Here is a 22,500-nt window from a genome sequence, read left to right on the forward strand (position 1 = left end):
ACACACACTCTTCATGCTCAATGCCTTTTGTTTCTCTCTATACTCAACACCCTAACCAGCTACGCTCTCTCTCTCTCACTCACACACACACACACACTCACTATCACATGCACGCTAGGTACACACACTCTTGATGCTTAATGCGGTAGTGTCTGCACACACTGACACACACTGACCCCCATGCACTTCTCTCTCTCCCTCACACACACACACACACACACAGTGTAACTATCTACGATCTAACAAGCCACATCCTGAGATCTCACCTCCACTAGATAACTAGATTAACACTTCTTTTTCTGAACTGAAGTTACAATCAAAGATCCACACAGAGGCACTACGTTTGTTTCAGGGTTCTCAGCGATCTTCACATTAAGATCATTCTTAGTCTAGTTGTTACACATGTAGTGACTAAAACCATGACAACAAGTGCCTTTGACTCCTTTAGTAAGAGTCACCACCCCAAGTGCCTTTGACTCCTTTAGTAAGAGTCACCACCCCAAGTGCCTTTGACTCCTTTAGTAAGAGTCACCACCCCAATTGCCTTTGACTCCTTTAGTAAGAGTCACCACCCCAAATCCCTTTGACTCCTTTAGTAAGAGTCACCACCCCAAGTGCCTTTGACTCCTTTAGTAAGAGTCACCATCACAAGTGCCTTTGACTCCTTTAGTAAGAGTCACCACCCCAATTGCCTTTGACTCCTTTAGTAAGAGTCACCATAGTGCCTTTGACTCCTTTAGTAAGAGTCACCACCCCAAGTGCCTTTGACTCCTTTAGTAAGAGTCACCATCACAAGTGCCTTTGACTCCTTTAGTAAGAGTCACCATAGTGCCTTTGACTCCTTTAGTAAGAGTCACCACCCCAAGTGCCTTTGACTCCTTTAGTAAGAGTCACCATCACAAGTGCCTTTGACTCCTTTAGTAAGAGTCACCATAGTGCCTTTGACTCCTTTAGTTAGAGTCACCACCCCAAGTGCCTTTGACTCCTTTAGTAAGAGTCACCATCACAAGTGCCTTTGACTCCTTTAGTAAGAGTCACCACCCCAAGTGCCTTTGACTCCTTTAGTAAGAGTCACCACCCCAAGTGCCTTTTGCAAACAGTTTTCCGTTAGCCTTGAGTTTTCGGCAAACATTGGCGAACAATCGCAAACAGTCTGAGGAGGTAGTTCTCCGCAAACATACAGTGGAACTGGATGTGAGTTTGACGAAGGCAAAAAGGTAGCGATGCGCACATCCAAAAAGCAAAGGTGCTGGACAAAAGAATGTGGACTAATGAAACAAAGAGAATGTCCGCACACTTGCTCCAATTTGTTTTGTTAATGATCCCCACAAGTAATCATTAAAAAAACAAACGGGAGCAAGTGTGCGGACATTCTGTTTGTAATCTGTTTGTAATTCCACTGTAATTAGTAGAACTGGCTACATCAGATGTGAGAGTGCTGTGCACATACAGAAATAAAGCTTCTAAAATGATTCGCTCTGTGAACGGAACACAGCATTTGAGCTCTCGGAGTTGCACCATCATAGGTGTCTTTGACTTGGGTAGTAAAGTGTTGCCGTCTCTATGGTAACAGAGCTCCGTGTGTGCCAGGCAGCAGGCTTATGCACATTAAAGTGCCAACATGCTGGGGCCTGTCTCCTGCCCCAATCTGCTGCCCTATTGTCCTACCACAGCCTCTCTTGCCCCATTCTCTTACCACAGCCTCTCCTTCCCCAATCTCTTACCATAGCCACTGCCCCAGAGTTCTACTGCCCTAGAGTTCTACTACCCCATTGTTCTACTGCCCCAGTGTTCTCCTGCCCTAGAGTTCTACTGCCCCAGAGTTCTCCTGCCATCTCAGTGCTCAGTGTCTTTATTTCCCTAGGGTTGTGCTGACACCAGGGAGAGGGATCGTGGGATTGCTCTCTCACAGACACAGAGACGGGTCTCTCACAACACAGACGCATGTACACACACACACACACACGCACGCACGCACCACACACACAGAAAGCTAAGTTTACTGAGCTTACAACCGTGGAAAGCAGTGCCATGTATGTTTGCATCTATCTTCCAAAGGACTCCACCCTCCTCCACAGCTCAGCATGCTGTGAGTGTGTGAGTGTGTGAGTGTGTGAGTGTGTGAGTGTGTGAGTGTGTGAGTGTGTGAGTGTGTGAGTGTGTAGTGTTGTGGCCTGAGCGTGACTCTACATGTAGTCGTGTGTGTCTCCCCTCTCCTCTCTCCTCCGGTCTCCTCTCATCTGTATTTATTGTTCAGCTGGAGGGATTAGTTGTGATTATGCAGGCAAGCAGGGGCTTTCAGTGTGTGACTGAACACTGTGACACAGCATGCATCACACACACGCACACACACACACACACACATACACGTACACACACACACACACACACACACACACACACACACACACACACACACACACCACTATGCAGGCAAGAAAAGGCTTGTGTGACCAGCACCCTCCTCTGTCAGCATAGACTGGGGTCACCCTAGGGTATACATACACACACACACACACACACACAGTCTGCACTCTTGAAAACATGGCTTTTTCTTTTCCTTTCTTTTTTTCTTTTCTTTGTTCCCAGTGCACTGCTGAAGGTGTGGTTTCCGTATCCATGACACTGTGTCATTGTGGTGTCATTTGAATCATATCTGCCAGCAATGTTTTCTCTGTTTTCTCTCTCTCTCTCTCTCTCTCTCTTTCTCACACACACACATACACACACACACACTCATACATCCATACAAACACACACATACACATACTTCATTCCTTACCCTTGGCCTTGCTCACTGTCAGCAGTCTGTGACTATTAACCATCTTGTGTGTGTGTCATTAATATAGTGAGTGATGACTATAACACTACCACTTGAGATGTTATGCCATTTGGGTAGCAGGAAGAGGGAGTGCCGTGTGTGTGTGTGTGTGTGTGTTTGTGTTTGTGGACCTGTGGTCCTGTGGATACTTGTCAAGACACATCTTCATCAGATCAAGTGAACAAAGCCAACTCTCATTAATCTAAAGCTCGATAACATCTCCTAGTAGCACAGTGTGAAAGTTACAAGGCCTTGCCTGGACCATTTCTCTTCATGTCCACCTGTGGCCAGACACCACCCTAGTCACTGTCTTCTGCCCTTGGCTGCAGACCACCCACTCCACCCTAAGCTATGGTCAATAATATGCTGTGTATGAATTCACTGTGTATGCACTAGACATTACAATTCTGACTTTTAAATGGAAGCATCAGCTCTGCTTCTAGAAGATCTAGAAGAAGAGGTTTCTGAAGAGGTTTCTTCACCTCGTTCTAGAACTTTTAGCAAAGAAATTTGCTCACAATCTATGAAAAGATTCTAGTGCTAGAGCAAGATTCCGGAACATAGAATGTTTGTGTTCTGTAGAGTGTCATGGATATTTGGAGTAGCACAGAGAGAGAGAGAGTGTAGAGGCACAGACGAGCGCTGCTGTGCTGCTCTCCTCAAGGTCTCATCACTTTTGCCATTTCTCTTTCATCTCCTGTATTTTTAGCCGCCGAGTCCCCAGAGCCTGTCGTGTCTTCACGAGGCGGTTTTCCTCTGGGGGACGGGTCATGTGACGCGACGGTCGTTTTGTCGTTGCGTTCTCCTTGCAGGAGTGTCACCACTTCCTGTCAGGGTGTGAGCTGTGCGGTTTGTACTGTGAAAATTGACTCACCCACCAATTTCTGCTTTACGCTTATTCCTGATTCATTGGCCGTCTGTCCCAGAGTTCAGACACAATTCTGCTCTGTAGAAGGAACAGAGAACAGGAGGATGTTGCTAGGTGAATCTCCTCCCAACACACACCCCCTCTGTGTTTAGCACATGCCACAGCCGTAAGCTCAAATGCTTTGACAACTCACAGCCTAGTCTGAGAAGTCCCTTAATTTCCACATACTGTATGGGAGGGCCACTGCGGTCCTGGAGGGCCAGTCAGATAGGAGTAAAGAAGAAGAGGTTGTCCCCCACAGATTGCGTTCAGGTGCAGGAACGGACCATCTCTGGCCTTCTCTCTCTCCTCTCTTATCTCCTCTCTCTTTCCTCTCTCCTCTCTCCTCTCTCCTCTCTCCTCTCTCTCAGCCACAGCAGTTCAGTGTGCCTTCAGTCTAACTCCACCTTTCTCTTCCAGAGATGCGCCTACTCCCCCTCTCTTCTCTTTTCTCTGCTCTTCTCTTTTCTTCTGTTCTTTTCTCTTCTCCTCTCTGCTCTTCTCCTCTTCTCTTCTCTTCTCCTCTCTGCTCCTCTCCTCTCCTCTTCTCTCCTCTTCTCTCTGCTCTTCTTCCCTCTTCTCTCAGCACTCCTTATCTCCTCCTCCTTCTTCTTCTCCTCTAACTTCACTCTGCTTTTCAGGGCTTGCTGTCTTCGCTTTCTTGGTTTTCCTTCCTTCATTTTTCATCGTTCTGGTGTTTTTCTTGCTGTTTTGTTTTGCATGAGCTGACTTCTTGAGGCCTTTAACACTCTCTCTGCTAACACACTCACTGCTCTGTATCTCACCTTTTGAACTCTGACCTCACTCTCACTCTCGCTCTCCACCAATCACAGAGCTTGGACTTGGCAGCGCCGGCCACGCCCAGCCAAGACCAGCTGCTGCTATTGGCTAACGGCTCCCTGGAGAGCTCTGCAGGTTCTCTGGCCACCTGTCTTCCCTCTGACGCTTCTCTGTCCGACACTCGCCAGCCCTCTCTGGTGAGCCCCAGCTACGCCGTGCCAACCTGTGCCAACCTGTGCTGTGGTGTGCCGTGGTGTGGTGTTGTCTGGTGTGGTCTGGTATTGTGCCGTGCGGTAGCATACAGTACTGTGCTGTGGGGAGACTTCCTGTTCCTGTATTGACTAGTTGCTTGAAAGGCTCTCGGTGAGCTCGTTAGTTTCCTGTGGAGCCAGGTGTGTTTGAACCTGCCACTATTTCTGAATGTAATTAGTGACTACGCGTCCTTTATCGTAACGGGCTGATTCACTGAAGTGCAGCACCGAATCTGGTCCGTCTAATAATTACATTACATTCTAATCACAACTAATTACATTCAGAATAACGTCAGGTTGAAAACCACCTGGCTCCACAGGAAATAAACAAACTCACCGAGAGCCTTTAGTGCAGCTAGTCAATTGAAGCATAGAGGATGATGGGAACCAGGAAGTGTTTTTTTTACAAGCACAATGATGGGAAAGTTATGCCCAGAACCTCCACTCATTCACTACGTAGTGCCTCTCTCAACATCCCTCCTCGATCCTTGATGCTCGGTCCTCCAGACTCGTTCCCACTGATCTATAACTAGCACTGGATAGACTATCCCATTGTTGCCACCCCATCATTCTTTATCTAGATCAGTGAGGACAAGGACCGAGGAAGGAAGGAAGGAAGGATGTATAAAAGGCCAAATGAGAGGCACCCATGGTGTGCTGTATAGGTACCGGGTGGAGGCCCCGAACACAAACATGGGCTAAACTAGGTGGTGTTTTGGATCGTTCCCCAATAATATGGATAAAATTGTGATGGATGTTTTTGCGGTGGGCCATATGATGGATGCATAACCATGCATAAATCCTTGGCTGCTGTTGAGGTGTTTTGTAAACATGACGGTGGGTTGTGTGTGTGTGTGTACATTCACCAGAACAGCGTGTAAGCGTTATGAAAGTGTGATTTCTCACAACAGTACCATCTAATCTGAGCTTGAGTGCTTAGGCAGGACTTAGTGACGCGGCGGCCCAGAGCGTTAGCCACCACGTCCTTATTAAACATGCCTGTTACATGACATGGCCACTGAGCAAGCGGGAGCTGGGAGCTGGGTTAAGGGGTGATTTGGGGTAGGCTGTGCTTGTGTGGATTGTTTGGTAGAAGTGTGTTGGTGGCGGTATGTGGTATTGTGTGTGGTGTGTGTGTGTCGGGATGTGTGTGTGTGTCGGGACGTGCTGCATGTTGGTGTCGTGGGGCAGATTTGTGACGGTGTGTGTGTCATTATATATGTTGGTGATGTGTGAGATTTGCGGTGTGTGTGTGTCTCTGTCTCTGTCTGTGCTTGAGTGTGTAGAGGTTAGTATGCTGTATGTGTTGGAGTGCAAGATTTTTCACTGGGGTGTGTGTGTGTATGGATTTCTGTACTGTGTGTTGTAGGGGTTTTTATACTGTGTGTGTGTGTGTGTGTAGGGGTTCCTATACTGTGATAATGTGTGTGTGTAGTGGTTCCTACACTGTGTGTATGTGTGTGTGTGTGTGTGTGTGAGTGTAGGGGTTCCTATACTCTGTGTGTGTGTGTGGTGGTTCCTACACTGTGAGCGTGTGTGTTGGGGCTGAGGCCATGTGTGGTGAGGCTGTGCTCTGGTCCTGTGCCCTGTAGAGCGAGAGCGCTAACGAGGAGGGGGGCGAGGGGGAGTACGTCAATCTGTACTCCTCCACTCAGGCCAACGGAGACGGAACACGCCCCCACCGCGTAAGTAGCGCAACCCCCCACCTGAACCCCCCCCCCCTCGCCCCTCCTCGCCTGTCCGTCCACCAGCGCTAAACAAACAAACAGGAAAACAAACGGAATGCATGACGTGGCCTGGGAACGCACTCGTTTTGTTAAGTTTGTTTGTTTGTTTGTTTGTTTTGACTCTACTAACATTTCTTACGAGCATCCGGCCTCCACCTCGTCTTACTGTTACACTCCGCATGACTCATGGCTTGTACATCTGGGCCTGTGTGTGTGTGTGTGTGTGTGTGAGATTCAGATTCATAACCCCAAACTACCCCCGGGCCCACCCCAGGAGAGGACTTGCTCCATGTGTTAGAACACTCATGTGAGTCTGGCCCAGTTCAGGGCCAAGTCTGCTCTGGAATCAGTCGCTGGGTTCTTGAGGTCAATTTGGAAGCCAGGGTCAAAGGTCAATCAAGAGCCGTGACCTCTCATGGTCTGCGTGTTCCCTGATCTGTTTACGTCTCATGGTCATTTTTAGACATGTGGCGACGTCTGGAGACCTCTGTTACGAGCACCGCTCCCATTCTGAAGAGCTTTACATGTTTGTGTAACACACTGCACACACACACACACACACACACACAAGTGTATTACGTTTGCCAGGGAACCAGATTGGTAGATGGATTTGCTGCAGCTGTGTAGCATAGAGATTAAAAAGGGAGCAGAAGTTCACTTAAGGAGCGCCAGAGAGCCTGAAACTGCAGTGTGTGTGTGAGAGAGAGAGAGAGTGTGTGTGTGTGTGTGTGTTTGTACGGAGCTGAAAGCAGTTCTGCAGTGGACGTCCTGCCCGTAGAGGCTGCTGGTCGGACTCAGGAGCTGGTAATCATCGTTGCCGTGATCCGATCGTTCTCATTGATCATTTAAAACTGTGATCCGATCGTTCTCATTGATCATTTAAAACTGTGATCCGATCGTTCTCATTGATCATTTAAAGCTGATCTGATGATCTAAACGCTGCGCTGTAAGTGGCTCCTCGTGGAATGACGCCGGTCGGACCCCCGCGATGGCACGCCTAACCTGATGAGGATGATGACTAACAAACATGCTAATAGCTAATTAGCTAATAATACTCATTGGAGGGACCCACCTGGAGCCACCTCATATGTGTGTGTGTGTGTGTGTGTGTGTGTGTGTGTGTGTGTGTGTGTGTGTGTGTGTGTGTGTGTGTGTGTGTGTGTGTGTGTGTGTGTGTGTGTGTGTGTGTGTGTGTGTGTGTGTGTGTGTGTGTGTGTGTGTGTGTGTGTGTGTGTGTGTGTGTGTGTGTGTGTGTGTGGTGCTCCAGTTCGGACTGGGGCGCTCGACTGCTTTGTGAATGAGATTAATGCAACTGATTTAATCCATACATTTGACTCCATGTTTGTTACGTGAATGGCTTCTCATTGTGACTGTTTATGATTGCTTGACATTCTCACTCCGACCTGATGTTTATTACACGGCTGCTGAATGTGTTGGATATTGTATTGCTGTCTTGTGCAATACCTGCAGAACGTTTTGTTTTGGTCATCAGTCGTATAATAAGCAGGGAAATGTATAGTCACTTTGCTGTGCGTCAGAGTCCAGTTGGTTCTGTCCATATTTGTTAAGAATGACCAGTGGACTGTACAGTATCCCTCACTCAACACTGTCAGAGGTGTGGACGCACACACGCACACATACACACACACACACAGCATGTCTTTGTGATGGTAGGCGTGCTGTGTGTGTGTGTATGTGTGTGTGGATAACCCTGAATGATAACACACATTTGAGTGTGTGTGTGTGTATTAACTCTCTGCGTGATAACACGCACAACACCCTCTGAGAGTGATGGTATATCTGGAATCGCTCTGATTTTCTCTGTGTGTGTGTGTTTCGTAAAACAGTGCGTGTGTGTGAGTGTGTTAACGGAGAGATGTGTGTTACAGGACCCAACCGCTGAGGACCTGGAGGACCCTGCGGCAGACAAGGACATGACGGAGTCCGACAGGTAAGACGCGATCACCTGTCCTTCCCTGCAGAAGGACATGATGTACTGTGGGCTCTCATGGAGAACTGTGCCATGACCACTTATATGGGTCTGCAGCACAAGTCCTCCCTTTAGAAATATAAGGGTCTATCTGTAGGGGTTCCTATACTCTGTGTGTGTGTGTGTGTGTGTGTGTGTGTGTATGTGCATGCATTTGTAGACATTATATCTAAAGAGGCGCTTTCCACTTATCAATAAAACTATGGAATTCTAAAACTTTAAAGCCTCATATCTCAGAACTAACTCAGAACGCAGAAAGAACTCGTTCTAAGTGTGGGAAAATGGAGGACCTTCTGTGCTGACCTGTGCTGTGGTGGTCTAACTCCTCTGACATTTGTCGACCACTGCAAGATGAATGCTTTCTGAAGGAAGTCATCAAGTGTGTTCGCCGACACATGTATGTTATTATGTAGTCAGTAGCATGTTGGCCTGCACATGTATGTTCTTATGTTAGTCAGTAGCATCTCTGTAGCTGTATGTTCTAGTGAAGGTACTTGGTCTTAAAGAAGCTAAATCTGTAGATGTTCTGTTTTAGTAAAGTTGGTCTTAAAGGAGCTACATCTGTAGATGTTCTAGTGTTCCAGTGAAGGTAGTTGTTCTTAAAGGAGCTACATCTGTAGATGTTCTAGTGAAGGTACTCTTGAAGGAGCTTCATCTGTAGATGTTCTAGTGTTCCAGTGAAGGTAGTTGTTCTTAAAGGAGCTACATCTGTGGATGTTCTGTTGTAGTGAAGTTGGTCTTAAAGGAGCTACATCTGTAGATGTTCTGTTGTAAAGTTGGTCATCTGCAACTCTGTTCTAGAGAATGTAGCTGTGAGGATGATGAGTGTGTGTGCTCTGACTGTCTTATGTGCTGTAACATGCTGGACTGTACTCCTTCTCTTCCTGTGTGTGTGTATGTGTGTGTTTGTGTGTGTGTGTGTGTGTGTGTGCACAGCTGGAGGTTGAAGTCTCCAGACTCTGGACAGAGCACAGAGGAGGTGGACGAGCTCTCCCTCATCGACCACGAGGAGATCATGTCCCGCATAACACTAAAGCAGGAGGTGAGAATACACACACACACACACACACACATGAGGAGATCATGTCCCGCATAACACTAAAGCAGGAGGTGAGAATACACACACACACACACACACACACACACACATGAGGAGATCATGTCCCGCATAACACTAAAGCAGGAGGTGAGAATACATACACACACACACACACACACAAGGAGATCATGTCCCGCATAACACTAAAGCAGGAGGTGAGGAATACGCACACACACACACACACACAGAGAGAGAGAGAGCTGTGCGCTGCGTCGGGGTTGGCTGTGCTCTAGAGGCGTAGCTGAGCCTCATGTAGACACAAGAGAAGAGTGAGGTCATCTGGGACTGACTGAAGCCCCGAACGCCAGCTCCTGACTCACTGCTGCCCTCTGCAGGAGTAGAGGTGCAACTGCAGAGCCCTGCCCTGCCCTGCCCTGCCCAACCCTACTCCGCTCTGCACAGCACAGCACAGCACAGCACAGCTCTGACTATTTGTGTGTGGATGTGTACATAATGCTTTGTTGAAAGCCCTGCGTGTGTGTATGTGTACTTGTGTTTCAAAGAAAGAGAGTGAGAGAGAGTGTGTGTGTGTGTATGTGTACACCGGGTGAGGCTCTGCAGTGGCTATGACCTTGTGCTGCCAACACCAGCCGCCCTCCTGAGCTCTGCTGTCAGGATGCATTACACACACACACACACACACACACACACACACACTCACACACACACACAGCACTGTCCTTATGCAGAGGGCCATGAGGCTCACAGGGCTGTTCATCAGTGCAAGCTGAGGAGAAGATTCTCCTCTCAGTGAACACATCCTGGGCTATATTAAGCACTGAAGTGGCTGTGTGTGTGTGTGTGTGTGTGTGTGTGTGTGTGTATGTGTGTGTACATACATATGTGCGTGCGTGACTGTGTTTGTATGTTCAGCTGGTGTTGTGCGCGCCGGGTTAAAGCACAGTGTGTGTTGAGGGGTTGATGTAATGAAAGTGCGTGCATGTTCTGATTTAAAATAATCTAATATGATAACCTCCTGACTCTGTGGGACTCAATCATCTCCTCTCCCCCTCTCTCTCTCTGCTCTCTCCCCCTCTCCCTCTCCCTCTCTCTCTCTCTTTTTCATCATTCCTTCCTTCTTTCCTTTCCACATCCACCCCTATATCTCATATCCCTTCTCTATCTTTCCTCCTTTTCATCTGGTCATCCTACTATCCATGGCTTCTCTCTCTTGTCTTTTCTGCTCATCTCTTTTTTTCTATTTCTGTCTCCCTCTCTCCCTCTCACTCAATCTCTCTCTCTCTCTCTCACACGCTATTTACTTCGCTCTATATATCTACCTCTTGCCCTCTCCATCTCTCTCTCGCCCTCTCTCCACCTCTCTCCACATCTCTCTCTTTCTCTCCCTCTCTCCACCTCTCTCTTTCTCTCTCTCTCTCTCTCTCTCTCTCTCTCTCTCCACCTCTCTCTTTCTCTCTCTCTCTCTCTCTGATAGAATGATGATGGGCCGGATGTGCGAGCTGGATCAGGAGATATTCTACTGGTCCACGCCACAGAAACCGACCGCAAAGGTACACACACACACACACACACCATAGCACTCCCTAACCCACTCACTGTACACACTCACACACACCTGCCCCTCCCCAACCCATCTTCTGCACACACACACACACACACACACACACACAGCCACCCCTCCCTAACCCACCTACTGTATATGGGTCTGATGCTCAACACACTGCATGTCATGGTGTTTTTTATTTGGATCTTAACTCTCTATGTGTGTGTGTGTGTGTGTGTGTGTGTGTGTGTGTGTGTGTGTGTGTGTGTGTGTGTGTGTGTGTGTGTGTGTGTGTGTGTGTGTGTGTGTGTGTGTGTGTGTGTGTGTGTGTGTGTGTGTGTGTGTGTGTGCGTTCTGCTTCTCCTCCTCCTCTAGATCTGGTGCTGTATTGTGAAGCGTTCCTGACCACGTACCGTACGTTCATAACCCCAGAAGACCTCATTAAGAAGCTCCACTATCGATATCCTTTCTGCCCCCAATCCGCTACACACACACACACACGCAATCACTGACTCGCTCTCACTCACACACACACACACACACGCACACACACAATCACTGACTCACTCTCTCTCACACATACATACACACACACACACACACACACACTCACACTCACACTCACACTCACACTCACACTCACACACACACTCACACACACACACACTGCGTGGCCTGGGCACGTGACCCTGTTTGCTGCAGTAGTGCAGGCAGCAGTCCTCTACCCCCCCTCTCTCTGATGAAGGCTTATGCTGAACTCTCTCACTCACACACACACACACACACACACACACACACACACACACACACACACACACTCCCCCTCAGTTCCACATAAGCCTTTGTGTGTGTTGGCATCAGCGTAGGGCTTACATGAAGGACGAATGGAGATGATGGAGAGAGAGGGAATAATTGGGTCCAGCAGAAGCAGTCAGCGGAAGCAGAGAGACTGCTGTCCATTTATGCCCTTCCTGTTCCTCCCTATCAGCCTGGAGCTCTGGATGCACATGTTGGGATGGGATGGGGTGGGGTGGGGTGCCTTTGGGTTGGGTGGGGTGGTGTGCGTTTGTGTTGGGTCGAGTTCGGTTGAGTGGAGGTGGGGTCAGGTGCCGTGCATTTGGGTGGGATGTAGTGTGGTGGGGTGGGGTTGGGATGGGGTGGGTGGGGTGTGGTGCATTTGGTTTGGGTGGGCTGGTGTGTGCGTTGGGGTCTGGTTGGGTGAATTGGAGGTGGGTGCGGTGCGTTTGGTTGGGTGGGGTGCAGTGTATTGGGGTGAGGTGGGGTGGGGTTGGGTGGTGTGAGGTGGGGTGGGGTGGGTGGGGTTGGGGTGCGGTGTGGTGCATTGGGGTTTTGTGAGGTGGGGTTTGGTGAGGTGAGGTGGAAGTGGGGCCTCTGGGTTTGCGTTTGTGTTGCTTTGTGTCTGGATATGGTCCTTGACGGCGCTGCACGTACACCAGGTTCTCCCACAGCCCGGACACGTTCAAGAAGCGCGTCAGCAAGAACACCTTCTTCGTGCTGGTGCGCGTGGTGGACGAGCTGTGGTGAGTGCCCTCCTGCAGCTTGTGACCACTGCTCTGCGTTAGCAACCAATGCTAACAGGCTTACTGCAGTTTCCATACCGCTGGTGCTTTCCATAGCAGCACCAAATGCTGTAGTTTTCAAAGACACTATCGGTAACAGTCCAGCTGTAGTCTTGATAGCGACCAACGGTAACAGTCCAACCAGAGATAGTTTATAAAGCCAAGTAACTAGACAATCTTAATGACCAGTGTTAAGAGTCCTACTGTAGTTTTGCTAGCAACCAATGCTAACAGTCCTACTGTAGTTTTCATAGCATCCAGCGTTTCCAGTTCACTGCTGTCTTTGTATGCAGATATAAACTTTTACTACTCCACAATGAACACTCTTGTGCTAGCCTTTCAACCTCTCTTTTCTTCTGCTTAACATATCCCTCTTTCTCTCTCTCCCTCCATTTTATCTCCATCTCCATTTCTCTCACGCGCACACACACACACCTGCAGTTTGGTGGAATTGACTGAGGACATCCTGCGGCAGCTGATGGACTTGGTGTTCCGGCTGGTGTGTAGCGGAGAACTGAGTCTGGCCCGGGTTCTGCGCAAGAACATTCTGGATAAAGTGGAACAGAAGAAGTTGATGCGCTATACCATATCACTGCAGCCACTGGCTGCAAGAGGGGTGGCCGCAAGGTACACACACACACACACACACACACACACACACACACACACATACACACACACACACATACACACACATACACACACATACACACACACACACACACACACACACACACACACACACACACACATCATCATCATTACTGTAGCTACAGGGTAGACACTAATAAACATATCCACACACGTTGTGAGTACACGTTATGAGTACAGCAGTTTACTTCTAGGGGCTAGTAATGTACACATACACATACAGAGCTTGATTGAACCCAGTTCTCCATTAATGTTTTTTTTTTCTTATCCCCCTCCCCTTGTCTCTTCTCTCTCTCTCTTTCTCTCTCCTTCTCCCTCCCTCTCGTGTGTGTGTGTGTGTGTGTGTGTCTCTCTCTCTCTCTCTCTCTATCTCTCTATCTCTCTAGGCCGGGCACACTGCATGACTTCCGCAGTCATGAGATAGCTGACCAGCTCACTCTCCTCGATGCAGAGCTCTTCTACAAGATAGAGGTAAATACAACCTGACATTGTTGCTGCGTCCTTTCATGTTCGCACACACACACACACACACAAGCTCAGAAATGTGCAAGCACCATCCGTTCACTCAGAAATTCACAATGCCACACAAAGACTCTGACAGACACACACTCACAAAGATAAAGACACACACACACACAAACGCGCAAGCACCAACCGCTCAAGAAAGTCACAATGCCTCAAAGACAGGCACACACTCACAAAGATAAAAGCACACACACACACACACACACACACACACACAGATGAAGACACACACACACACACACACACACACACAAACACGCATAGTCTTCTAAAGTTTCCCTCTGTGTCCTAGCAGCAGTATTGATATGATAATCTCCTCTCTCTCTTTTCTTCTCCCTCTATCTCTCTCTCTCCCTCTCACCCTTTTCTCTTTCTTTCTCTTCTCTGTGTCTCTCTTCTCTCTCTCTTTCTCTTCTCTCTATCCTTCTCTCCGTCGTAGATCCCTGAGGTGTTGCTTTGGGCAAAGGAGCAGAACGAGGAGAAGAGCCCCAACCTCACACAGTTCACAGAGCACTTTAACAACATGTCCTACTGGTACGCACACACACACACACACACACACACACACACACACACACACACACACACACACACACACACACACACACACACACACACACACACACACACATTTGTTTGAATTTCTCCTTCCTTCCATGCAGTCACATAATAGAGGATCTAGTTATATCCTTTTTTTTCATTTTTGTATTCTTTTTGTCAAGAGTCCATTTTACATCTGCAAATAGGTTTTCCTCTGTCTAATAGGTCAAAAATGCACTTCTGCTTAAAGCATATATCCCTGCATGCAAGTCACCCAAAGTCAACTGTACATTCACTAGATATGCAGAACATGTGTGGAATCAGCAGAATGGACTCTTTAAAGCTAGTTGTGTGCTCAGCCCCTGTGTGTGTGTGTGTGTGTGTGTGTGTGTGTGTGTGTGTGTGTGTGTGTGTGTGTGTGTGTGTGTGTGTGTGTCCGTCCTCTCCACAGGGTCCGCTCCATAATCATCCTCCAGGAGAAAGCCCAGGACAGAGAGAAACTCCTCCTCAAATTCATCAAAATCATGAAGGTAAGGTAAAAAAGTAAATACCCAGAGGGACGCAAGCAGGACACACACACACACACACACCAACCCAGAGGGACAAGTGCAGGACACACACACACACACCAAACCCAGGGGGACGCGTGCGCACACACACACACACACACACACACACACACACACACACACACACACACTCACCCACTCACCCAGGGGGGCAGGTGCAGAACAGGGGCTTCAAAATGAATTCGTTCAAATATGAACACGTGCCACTGACCAATAAATGGCCAAATTCACCAGCCACTCAATAGTATTTTTTATTTACTTGTTATTGTATATTTAGTTATTTATTTATGGTTAATTGTCAAGTATGTGGGGAAGTATTTAAGTCAAAATGTCATTGTCAGTGTCCGCTCAAACGTATCATTGATTTGTCTCTTAGATGGAATGTTGAGCCCTTTGACTGTTGTAATGGAGTTGAAGCCATTTGGCAGGCTTGGTCAGGATGGCAAATCTCTGAGTGTCTGTGTGTCCCCTCCTCTGTACAGCACTTACGGAAGCTGAACAACTTTAACTCGTATCTTGCAATACTTTCTGCGTTGGATTCTGCGCCCATCCGAAGACTGGAATGGCAGAAGCAAACCTCAGAGGTCAGGAGAAATCTCTCACACCAGCATCTACACTTGTCAATGTGTACAAATAGCTGAATCTCTCACACCAGCATCGACACTTGTCAATGTGTAAAAATAACTAAATCACTCACACCAGCATCTACTCTTGGCAATGTGTAAAATGTTACCTTCTCCTGCATTTCAATATTACTCAGTTATAGCTGCTAAAGGCAGATAAAAACATGGATTGTGTGCGTGTGTGTGTGTATCTCCAGGGACTGGAAGAGTACTGCACTTTAATTGACAGCTCCTCTTCGTTCCGTGCATATCGGGCAGCGCTGGCTGAGGTGGAGCCCCCATGCATCCCCTATCTGTGAGTACATCCTCCACCCACAGGGATGAGTGAATAGGAGTGGATGCTCAGTGACTGACAGCTGTTGTCTCTCTGTCTCTCTCTCTCACACACACACTCACACACACACACAGGGGTCTCATCCTCCAGGACTTGACCTTTGTCCATCTGGGGAACCCTGACCTCATCGAGGGGAAGGTGAACTTCTCCAAACGCTGGCAGCAGTTCAACATCCTGGACAGCATGAGGCGCTTTCAGCAAGTGTGAGTATTATAGACATACATACACACACACACACACACACACACACACACACACACACACACAAATACAATATGATGAGATTGAATAGGACTGGTGGCCTGACGTGGATTACATGAGACTGATTACTTGTACTCATGCGTGTGTGTCCTTCCCCCTGCAGGCATTACGATCTCAAACACAACGAGGAGATCGTGTCCTTCTTCAACGACTTCAGCGACCACCTGGCGGAGGAGGCCCTGTGGGAGCTCTCTCTGAAGATCAAGCCGCGCAACATCGTGCGGCGCAAGACGGAGCGCGAGGAGAAGACCTAGGCGGCCGCCCCCCCCCCCCCCCGTCCCGCCGCTCGCCGGGCCTTCTAGCGCTCCGCAGCCCCGTCACTCGCGCGCCCCCCCGCTTTAGTTGGCTTTTATTTCCGTCGTCTGGACCTCCCGCCATTTTAACAGAGTCATCACCGACGCCAGAGCAGAGCAGAATGCACGTCAAGCGTGCGGCCACGGAAGCGCAGCGGGGCAGCCAGGCCGGACACAGTTTACAGAGCCTCGGATGGGACTGCACTGCGTTGTGTGTGTGTGTGCGTGTGTGTGTGTGTGTTCTTGTGCGTGCGTGTGTGTGTATGTGTACGGGCTGGAGAGATTCTGTGCCAAGCACAAAGATTTGGGGGGCTACAGAGTAGACTCCAAATGACTCATGTGTCATCCTGATCACCTCCTCCCAAACCCTTCTGCTCTTTCCCTCCCTCTCTCCCTCCCTCTATCCCTCTATCCCTCTCTCCCTCTCTCTATCCCTCTCCTCCTCCTCCTCATTCATCCATATTGTGTCATATCCCGTTGGACTTTGCCATTACCAGTGACATTTGGGAGTGTGTCCCTCTCTAGATGGGTTGCCAAGGTGATCCCTTGGCATCCTCCTCCTCCTCCTCCTCCTTTTCATCACTGTGGTGGCTGTTGTCATGGTGCTGCTGCGGTCCCATGTCCTATGGGGCGATGGGTGTAGACTGAAGTACTGGAAAAGCCCACCCACCCCAAACTGTGATCTGTTGCCCCGGGTCGGGGCGGGGAGCGGGGGGTGGGGGGTAACAGACTGCTCCTGGGAGCCTGTGAAGCGCCTCTGTTGCACCCGGAGGCAAACGTGTAAATGAAGTCACGGACTGAAGGAAGAACGAAGACAAGACTGAAGGATAGAAAGCAAAAACAGAACTCTGGAAACAAGAGACTTTGCTTGAAGGCCTGTTGTAATTATGACCTGTGTGTGATTTTTTTTTTGTTTGTTTTTTTATATATTTTTTTGTCGGTGTACAATGCAGTTTTTCTTTCCTTTTGTTCTCTAAAAGGATTTTAAATGGATGAACTCGACCTGGGGAGAGATGAGTCTTCTCAGCCAATACGATGATGATATGAAGCTGAAATGTGCACTTACGATGATGATGAACAAAAAAACGAATAATAATAGTGATGATGATAATAATAATAATAATTGATAATAATAATGGAAGTAAGGCTGTGATCAATGTGAAGGAGACTGAATAGGTTCGGGCATTCTGACCAGTTGGGCTACAGAATCTGAACAGCAATCCTGTTTTAAACTGAGACTGGAGACCCTTCCACAGTAGAGTCCAGAAGGGTCGACTCAGGCTCAGTGATCCAAAGACTCCAGGCCCTGACCCCCCCTCGTCCCCACATACCCACGACCCCCCCTCAGTGTACCCAGGGGGAGCAAAGGGCCCTCCGTTCCCTCCTAGTCAACAAATACACACACAATGTCGTCAGCGCCATCTAGTCCATTAGAAACTCAAGGACACCTGTCACTGTACAGTACACATCCCCCTCTTCAGTCTCCAGCTCAAATAAGACACACACCTGCAATATGCCCACCTCGGTTTGTGTGCGTGTGTGTGTGCGTGTGTGCGTGTGAGCGTGTGTGTGTGTGTGTGTGTGTGTGTGTGCGTGTGCGTGTATGTGTGTGTGTGAGAGAGAGAGAGAGTGTGAGCATGAATGTGTGTATGTGTGCAAAAATGAAGTATTTTAATTTTTTATTTTGTCTGCTTGTTAGTTAGACTGTTTTTGTTTATATTTTTAACTGGTGGACTTCACGCAAGTATACCTCAATGCCTGGAATTAAAATGTGTCTTTTGAGCACGCTGTGACTGTTTCCCATTCTGTTTCCATGGTGAAGGCCATTAGGTGGACTTTCACAAGCAGACAGGGTGTCTTTCCACCCTCCATGTTCTTCCACTTTCTACACACACACACACACACACACACACACACACACACCTGGCCCTTCGGGTTCTAGACATCCACATCAAAACTACTGGGAAAACAGTAATATAGTCAAGAAAAAAAAAACATTTGATAACTAGAAATGTGCATGTCTGAGGACTTGCAAGAGTGGGCTTGCAAAAATGCTATCTAAGCTAACAATGCTAACCAGGTTGATTAGCAAACTATAGTGGTGGGCCTTGCTTTGCAAGCCCACTAATTATTTGGAAATTAGTTTGTTCATTCATGGTAGTTTGTTCACGGTAGTCCTCATTTCAGTGAAGTTTTGTGATTACAGATCTGAATCGACCATAGGAAAGAAGGTTCATTTTTACAGTGGGTTGAATATTATTCCAGGAATGTAGGGGCATTAGCAAAAGGAATTGCCTCACATTCATCAATGGATTAAGCATACCACTACTATCATATTCGCCACTCACAATTCTTGGTAAAGACTGTCTCAGAAAGTAGCACAAAGAGTTCATAGGAGTTCAGGTCAGAGTATCCAAACCAGCCACGGCATGCCAACTAGCACTCCCTCACTCCGCAGTAATGACCAGTAATCACATCATGGATTTACACAACACATGGAGAAGGTTTGACTTCTTGACAAGTGTATAATAGTTTTGCCGCTATCGGGGCATGCATTGTCATGCAAAAGGAAAATAACCAACTTTACACCCCTGAGATGCCGTCATTTAGTCTACACAGAGATGAGATATTCAACAATTGATTGTGTTGGCAGTAATGTCTAAAAGGAGCCATTTACAATTCCTCTGTGCACAGTCCAACTCTGGTAAGTTGAGAAAGGAAGTTTGTTTGGTTTAGGTTATTGCTGCAAAACTGCTAAAAATGTTTTGCTAACCCAAGCATGCACATACAACTATCATGTACTGTACTGTATGTCAATGTGAACTGTGGACTGTAAACCCAAAGCACATTAATCATGAATTTAAGCAGGTTAAGTCAGTCTTGAGTGAATTCGGTTATGACGATATGCCTGATGCTTAGGTAGGGGGAAATCTACATAACTGATTGTCATGGTATAAAATTGAGACATATGTTGATGGCATATATCACATAGCCTAACATAATGTCATTTGATTGAGGGGCCCCATTCAGATATCAGAGGTGTAGACCAGAAGACTTCACACAGAGGCTTGGGCTTCAGGGGCCCATGGACCTATAGGCCCACTCAATCTATCGCTGTGTATTTAGACATACATGTAATGTAATGCTTTCTACAAGAATTAATTTCAGTGCTGTGTCACACGAACTACACCGCACATGAACGTCTTGGACAGAGACATTTAATGTTCATGGCTTTAGATGAATTAGATGTATTAGTTTGGCCTATCATCCATGACCTTTGAATGAAGACTGCTCCATGTCTTCTGTCATTTTGAACGTGACCAGAGGCCTTGAAAAGAGTCAGAGCAGTGAAGTGGCACAGCCTGCACAACACATGATTGATTGTAGAGGGCGCTGCTAACCTTCATCTTCCAGTTATCGTTCTGTACTGTAGCAGTAGAATGAGAGGACTTCCTGTTAGCAACCATCCAAGTTAGGACGTTACTATGGACCACTTGTTTTCCGAAACGATGCATTTACAGTGCAACATATTTGCGTAATCTAGTTGGAAATATCGATGAGATTAGGGATTTTATCTGAGATTTCAGAGCTGTAGATATATAATCCTACTGTTACACGATAACAGAGGTATCGGTTACGTGCCGAGAATCAACAGAAACTTGCTGTGTTAGCTAGCTAGCGGTACCATTAGCTGTCATTGCTAACGTTAACGTTAAATCAAAGACGGTCATCCCCAGTGCAAAATTGTTCCTTCTATTTTTCCCTTTATAGTCACATTAACGCAATTGTTAAAATTCCTGATAAAGATGAGCGAACAGCTGAAATTTATCGTTGAACAGCTCAACAGAGAGCCCTTCAAGAAAAGTTTCAACTTGATCACGTTTGACTCCCAGGAGCCGATGCAACTGTTGCAAATTCTCAATGATGTCTTGGCAGAAATTGACCCCAAGGTAAGTTTTGGATTGTTGAATTCAGTCAAGTCACATAACTTAACAGTTAACTCATTTGTGAAAGCTGTCTAGACAAGTAGATGATACGATACGCTTAATTACTCAAACTACCATAATATGCAGTGATTAACCTTTTTGAAGTGATGCATGCATGCTCCACATAGACGTAGTGGCGAAGTTTAACTAAAATCGGAATATGAAGTGAAGATTGTAAAGATCTGAAATCATGAAAGCAAACGAACAGCTGAAGTGATGCAAGGTTTCTGTGTGATTGTGATGCAGCAAGCTATTGACATCCGTGAGGAGCTCCCCGAGCAGACAACCAAGAGGATGATCACCTTACTGGGGATGCTCAAGTACAAACCACCGGGGAGTCTCTCCGAAGCGTGAGTCTGCCGCAAAGATCCAGCAGCTTACATACGTGTAGTCTTTGTGAATGCAGTGAAATATACTGTATAGGAACTACATTACATTTAGCAGACTGTTTTTTTCATCCAAAGTGATTTACCTATGTCAACTATATTACACGGGATTACGTTGTCATTACGTGTGGCAACTTGTGGTCGAGTACCTTTCTCAAGGGCACAATGATGGAAGCCAGGAATTGAACCCACATGAAAACTTGTTTATGCAACACATTTATTTGGCAGTATTAGTATGCCCTCTCTACCTACAAAGCTCTGCACTACAATCTCTGATGATCCATCCCATAACCCGTATCTTAGAATGGTGCAAGTGTTATGTGTGTAGTCTTGTGCCTTGTCCTGTTCACAGCCACATCATTATTCATGGTGATGTTGTTGTCCTTGTCCTTGCACTGCTGCCGTTTCAAATGTTAGGTATTTGGGTGTATGCAGCATGAAGCCCACCAGTGAATAAAGTGAATAGTGTAGTGTGGTACCAATCTGTGAGTAGTGAACACTTACACACACACACACACACACACACACCTGAAGCAGCCGTTACGGTGGTGATAGCGGTGGCGGCGGCGGTGTTAATTGCCGTGAATGTTGGTTGGCCGCCTCAGGGACTCATTGACGCGTGTGTCCCCTACAGGAGCAGCTTCCGGCAGGGCCTGGTGACGGGCAGCAAGCCGGTGGTCCACCACATCCTCTTCTGGCTGCTGCAGAAGCTGCCGGAGCTCAAGAAGAGGGCCTACCTGGCCCGCTTCCTGGTCAAGCTCGAGGTGCCCGCAGACTTCCTCCAGGATGACGTCATTGCAGACACCTACCACCAGGTGGGCCGCAACCCAAAACACTCCACCTTATGAACCTTACCCCTTACCTCAACACACCCTACTGCTCATAGCCTGTGAATATCCATGCAAATTTTCAGCAAATTTGGGATTAGCTCTGCGGGTCTGTCTGGCGGAGAGGCCACTGAAGTCCATTTCCAATGTCCCGAAAGCATGGGCACGGAAGTACAATCACTAATGTGTGATGGACGTGTATTTCTTTGGAATTGAGTAAACAACTGCATTTAAAACCTTTGTTTGCAAGATTGCTACATTTTGTAAACAATTTGGCAGAAGTTTAATGTGGCAATTTAAGTGTAATTTCACTGATAGTTATGCCCTTACTGGAAGTCGGAAGTCAGTGAACCTTCTCCAGACCCACTCCCAATTGTACATTTGTGAAGGTCTGGGTATCTCAGAACTACTCTCATCTTACTGCATTAGCTGAATAACCCTTATTGTATTACTACCGTATAACCATTATCATATTACCATATCACCACTTGTGTCTTTAGAGCAATGTCAGTATTAATCTGTATTATTAACCAGAAACTCTTGTCAGTTCTACAATACGATCAAATCATGCCAGTTGTATAATTTAGCATCCTGTCTGTAGTAATCTGATTCAGTGTCCTGTGTGTGTGTGTGTGTGTGTGTGTGTGTGTGCGTCTGTATGTTGCTGCAGTATGAGGAGCTGGTGGAGGGCTTTAAGACTTACCACAAGGATTGTGAGCAGCTGAAGAGTTCTGGCTTCTCCACCGCAGAGATCCGCCGGGTAAAGATCACCCCACCAGACCCACCATCAACACTATCTATCCACATCATGCGTCCTTAAAGACCACCCCACCATCGCCACCATCG

At 47.4% G+C, this 22,500-nt stretch overlaps 2 protein-coding genes across 3 annotated transcripts in view; both read left to right on the top strand.

Annotated features, from left to right (window-relative positions):
* rapgef1a (Rap guanine nucleotide exchange factor (GEF) 1a) overlaps nt 1-18,237 on the top strand; it is a 61,943-nt gene extending 43,706 nt beyond the window's left edge. The window contains exons 12-25 of one of the 2 annotated variants that reach the window (XM_062543530.1): nt 4,562-4,705; nt 8,376-8,437; nt 9,413-9,518; nt 11,011-11,086; nt 11,455-11,539; nt 12,528-12,620; nt 13,101-13,286; nt 13,697-13,781; nt 14,275-14,369; nt 14,827-14,905; nt 15,427-15,528; nt 15,765-15,862; nt 15,976-16,104; nt 16,266-18,237. In XM_062543530.1, the coding sequence (XP_062399514.1) occupies nt 4,562-4,705; nt 8,376-8,437; nt 9,413-9,518; nt 11,011-11,086; nt 11,455-11,539; nt 12,528-12,620; nt 13,101-13,286; nt 13,697-13,781; nt 14,275-14,369; nt 14,827-14,905; nt 15,427-15,528; nt 15,765-15,862; nt 15,976-16,104; nt 16,266-16,416 (1,491 nt within the window). In that variant the 3' untranslated portion in view covers nt 16,417-18,237. The remainder of the gene's footprint in view (nt 1-4,561; nt 4,706-8,375; nt 8,438-9,412; nt 9,519-11,010; nt 11,087-11,454; nt 11,540-12,527; nt 12,621-13,100; nt 13,287-13,696; nt 13,782-14,274; nt 14,370-14,826; nt 14,906-15,426; nt 15,529-15,764; nt 15,863-15,975; nt 16,105-16,265) is intronic. The other variant, XM_062543531.1, reaches the window with a different exon arrangement.
* Nucleotides 18,238-19,928: 1,691 nt separating this feature from the next.
* The window catches only part of ift81 (intraflagellar transport 81 homolog), a 33,857-nt gene continuing 31,285 nt past the window's right edge, over nt 19,929-22,500 (top strand). Inside the window, exons 1-4 of the mRNA XM_062544097.1 lie at nt 19,929-20,405; nt 20,688-20,791; nt 21,462-21,642; nt 22,325-22,414. Coding sequence (XP_062400081.1) covers nt 20,262-20,405; nt 20,688-20,791; nt 21,462-21,642; nt 22,325-22,414 — 519 coding nt within the window. The 5' untranslated portion in view covers nt 19,929-20,261. The remainder of the gene's footprint in view (nt 20,406-20,687; nt 20,792-21,461; nt 21,643-22,324; nt 22,415-22,500) is intronic.

Source organism: Sardina pilchardus, chromosome 8 (assembly GCF_963854185.1).
Source record: "Sardina pilchardus chromosome 8, fSarPil1.1, whole genome shotgun sequence".
NCBI lineage: Eukaryota > Metazoa > Chordata > Actinopteri > Clupeiformes > Clupeidae > Sardina > Sardina pilchardus.